Here is a 3,451-nt window from a genome sequence, read left to right on the forward strand (position 1 = left end):
GGTGGCTCGTGCTTGTAATCCCAGCACTTTGGGAGGCTGAGGTGGGTAGATTACTAGGTCAGGAGATCAAGACCATCCTGGCCAACATGGTGAAACTCCATCTCTATTAAAAATATAAAAAATTAGCTGGGTGTGGTGGTGGGAACCTATAATCCCAGCTACTCGAGAGGCTGAGGCAGGAGAATCGCATGAAACCAGGAGGCAGAGGTTGTAACGAGCTGAGATTGCGCCACTGCATTCCAGCCTGGCGACGGAGTGAGACTCCATCTCAAAAAAGACAGAGGGAGAAATTATATCCAGGGTGGAGGTGCTCACACCTTCCTCGGGGGAACATGTTGGGGATTACAGAGTCCGCACCCCACTCTGAGGGTCTTATTGGGATAGGGATGTCTACACTTCCCTCTGGGAGTGTCTGCACTTCCCTTGAGAGCCTTTTCCAGGACAAGGGCACCACACTTTGCTCCAGGGGGCCCGTCGGGGTTGGGGGGTGTCCCAGTGAGCCTCCCCGCCCTGACACCCTTCCCCCCGACTCGCATGCAGAAAGTGGCCTACACCACGGTGCTGCAGGAGTGGCTGCGCCTGGCCTGCCGCAGCGACGCACACCCCGAGCTTGTGCGGCGGCACCTGGTCACGTTCCGGGCCATGTCTGGGCGGCTGCTGGACTACGTGGTCAACATCGCCGACAGCAACGGCAACACGGCGCTCCACTACTCCGTGTCTCACGCCAACTTCCCCGTGGTGCAGCAGCTGCTGGACAGCGGTGAGCCCAGTGGCGGGGACAAGGCTCCAAACCGGCTGCTGTCCACCATCCCCAGCCTGATAGGGAAGACACCACCCTCCCTGTCTGATGGAGGAGGAAGATGACGGGGGAGGTGTGGCCTTCTCAGTATAGTAGAGGGAACACCTCTCTCCCAGTCTGACATGGGAGATGCCACCTTCCAATCAGATGTGGAGGGACACCTGTTTTCCAGTCTGATGGAGGAGACACCATCTTCTCAGTTCCATGAGGGGGTATATGATGGCCCTCCCAGTCTGATGGAGGAGATGCTGGCTTCCCAGTTTGATGGGGGAGATGTGACTTTCCCAGTTTGATATGGGAGATACCACCTTGCGAGTCTGATGGGGGGGACACTACCCTCCCAGGCTGATGGAGGAGACACACCTGCCTAGCCTAATGAAGGAGACATCATCTTCCCCGTTCATTGTTGGGGGGAGGTGGCCCTCCCAGTCTGATAGAGGAGATGCTGTCTTCCCAGTCTAATGGTGGAGACACCGCCCTCCCAGTCTAATGAGTGAGACATCACCTTCCCAGTCTAACAAGGGAGACATGACTCTTCCTAGTCTGACAGCAGAAACTCCACCCTCCTGGTCTTACGGGAGAGATGCTGTCCTCCCAGTCTGATGGAGGAGACACTGCCTTACCAGTGTGGTGGGGGAGGTACAGGTCCTACCTTTAGCCAGTGTAATGGAAAAGGCAGAAGTAATCTTAGGGAAAAAACGTGGCCCTCCAGCATCCCCAGACACACCTGCAGGATGGAGGTGACGTCCCTGGAGCCCTGGTCTAAGAGAAGGATGCAGCCTCAAGTCTGGGGCTTGGAAGGAAGACGTGGTCCTCAGTTAGGCAGGAAGAAACTTGCCCTTCTACTGGGGAGACGGCCTCCCAGGCTGATGAAGGACGCAGGGCCCACAGTCTGATGGGGGAGACATGGGCCAGTCTGAGAGCAAATGGCTGTTCCAAATTAATGGGTGAGACCCAGTTTCTGTTCTCAGCCCTAAATACGGATGCCCAGCCTCAGGGTCCCCAGATCTGATGGAGGAGGGATCGTCTCCAACTTTAGGAGCCCCTGTTCTAGTGGGGTGACCCAGTGGAGATGGAGGCCTCTGGGCAGAGTAGGGTCCTCTGTCTGAGAAAAGCAAGGGATGGGGGCATGCTAGACTGATGGAGGAGACGTGATACCCACGTTGCTTGGGGTGGTTCACCAGCAGAGATGCCTGGTCTGAGGGTTCACATCACCCCTCTAGGTGTCTGCAAGGTGGATAAACAGAACCGTGCTGGCTACAGCCCGATTATGCTCACTGCCCTGGCCACCCTGAAGACCCAGGATGACATCGAGACTGTCCTTCAGCTCTTCCGGCTTGGCGACGTCAATGCCAAAGCCAGCCAGGTAGGGTCCCTCGGCAGCTGCAGACCCAGGCGGCTCTTCCTGCTTTATGGCATCCCAGCTGGGTGCCAGGCCCAAACCCGGGTGGTCTAGCTCTTCATGGCCAGGCTGCCTCTGACACAGGCCGTTCTTGTGGAAACTGGAAGGAGTGGAGGATATGGGGGTCCTTACCTTTCTTAATATGACCCTGTCCTACATCCTGCTGGACAGTTCATTGAGCAGCAACTGGGTTCCCCAGGCTGGACACTGGGGACTCAAATGGCGAATAAGCAGGCATGGTCTCCTGAAGCTCACTAACTAGCTAGTGCTTCGAGACATACGCATTTCAGGGAGCACCAGGACTCAAGCCAGTATGGACTCAAGGGCTACAGGGAGCCACCAGGGGAGTTTAAGCAGGGAAGTGGCGTGGGCTGATCCCTGGTTTGAGAGCTCCCTTCGGCTGTGTGTTGGAAAGCAGAAACATGACTGTGGAGGTGACTGGGGCCTATAGACAGGTGTCTGTGCAAAAGAGCAAGGAAGGCCAGGTGCGGTAGCTCACACCTGTAATTTCTGCACTTTGGGAGGACAAGGCAGGCTGATCACCTGAGGTCGGGAGTTCGAGACCAGCCTGACCAACAAGGAGAACTCTCATCTCTACTAAAAATACAAAATAAGCCAGGTGTGGTGGCACATGCCTGTAATCCCAGCTACTCCGGAGGCTGAGGCAGTAGAATCGCTTGAACCCAGGAGGTAGAGGTTGTGGTGAGCCAAGATCATGCCATGGCACTCCAGCCTGGGCAACAAAAGCAAAACTCCGTCTCAAACATAAAGAAAATTTAAAAAGCCGGGCGCGGTGGCTCACGCTTGTAATCCCAGCACTTTGGGAGGCCAAGGCGGGTGGATCACGAGGTCAAGAGATCGAGACCATCCTGGTCAACATGGTGAAACCCTGTCTCTACTAAAAATACAAAAATTAGCTGGGCATGGTGGCGCGTGCCTGTAGACCCAGCTACTGGGGAGGCTGAGGCAGGAGAATTGCCTGAACCCAGGAGGCGGAGGTTGCGGTGAGCCGAGATCACGCCATTGCACTCCAGCCTGGGTAACAAGAACGAAACTCCGTCTCAAAAAAAAAAAAAAGCCGAGCGCGGTGGCTCAAGCCTGTAATCCCAGCACTTTGGGGGGCTGAGGCGGGTGGATCACGAGGTCAAGAGATCGAGACCATCCTGGTCAACATGGTGAAACCCCGTCTCTACTAAAAATACAAAAAAATTAGCTGGGCATGGTGGTGCGTGCCTGTAATCCCAGCTACT

The 3,451-nt window shown here is 55.7% G+C and overlaps 1 protein-coding gene across 5 annotated transcripts in view; it reads left to right on the forward strand.

Moving 5' to 3' along the window:
• Positions 1–3,451, forward strand: part of KANK2 (KN motif and ankyrin repeat domains 2) — a 36,105-nt gene that overhangs the window by 25,459 nt on the left and 7,195 nt on the right. For all 5 annotated transcript variants that reach the window (XM_032251735.1, XM_032251737.1, XM_032251736.1 and 2 more), the window contains 2 exons: positions 541–760; positions 2,023–2,165. In XM_032251735.1, coding sequence (XP_032107626.1) covers positions 541–760; positions 2,023–2,165 — 363 coding nt within the window. The remainder of the gene's footprint in view (positions 1–540; positions 761–2,022; positions 2,166–3,451) is intronic.

The sequence above is a fragment of the Sapajus apella genome, unplaced genomic scaffold (genome assembly GCF_009761245.1).
Source record: "Sapajus apella isolate SASKATOON/1434 unplaced genomic scaffold, GSC_monkey_1.0 scaffold77, whole genome shotgun sequence".
Taxonomy (NCBI): Eukaryota; Metazoa; Chordata; class Mammalia; order Primates; family Cebidae; genus Sapajus; species Sapajus apella.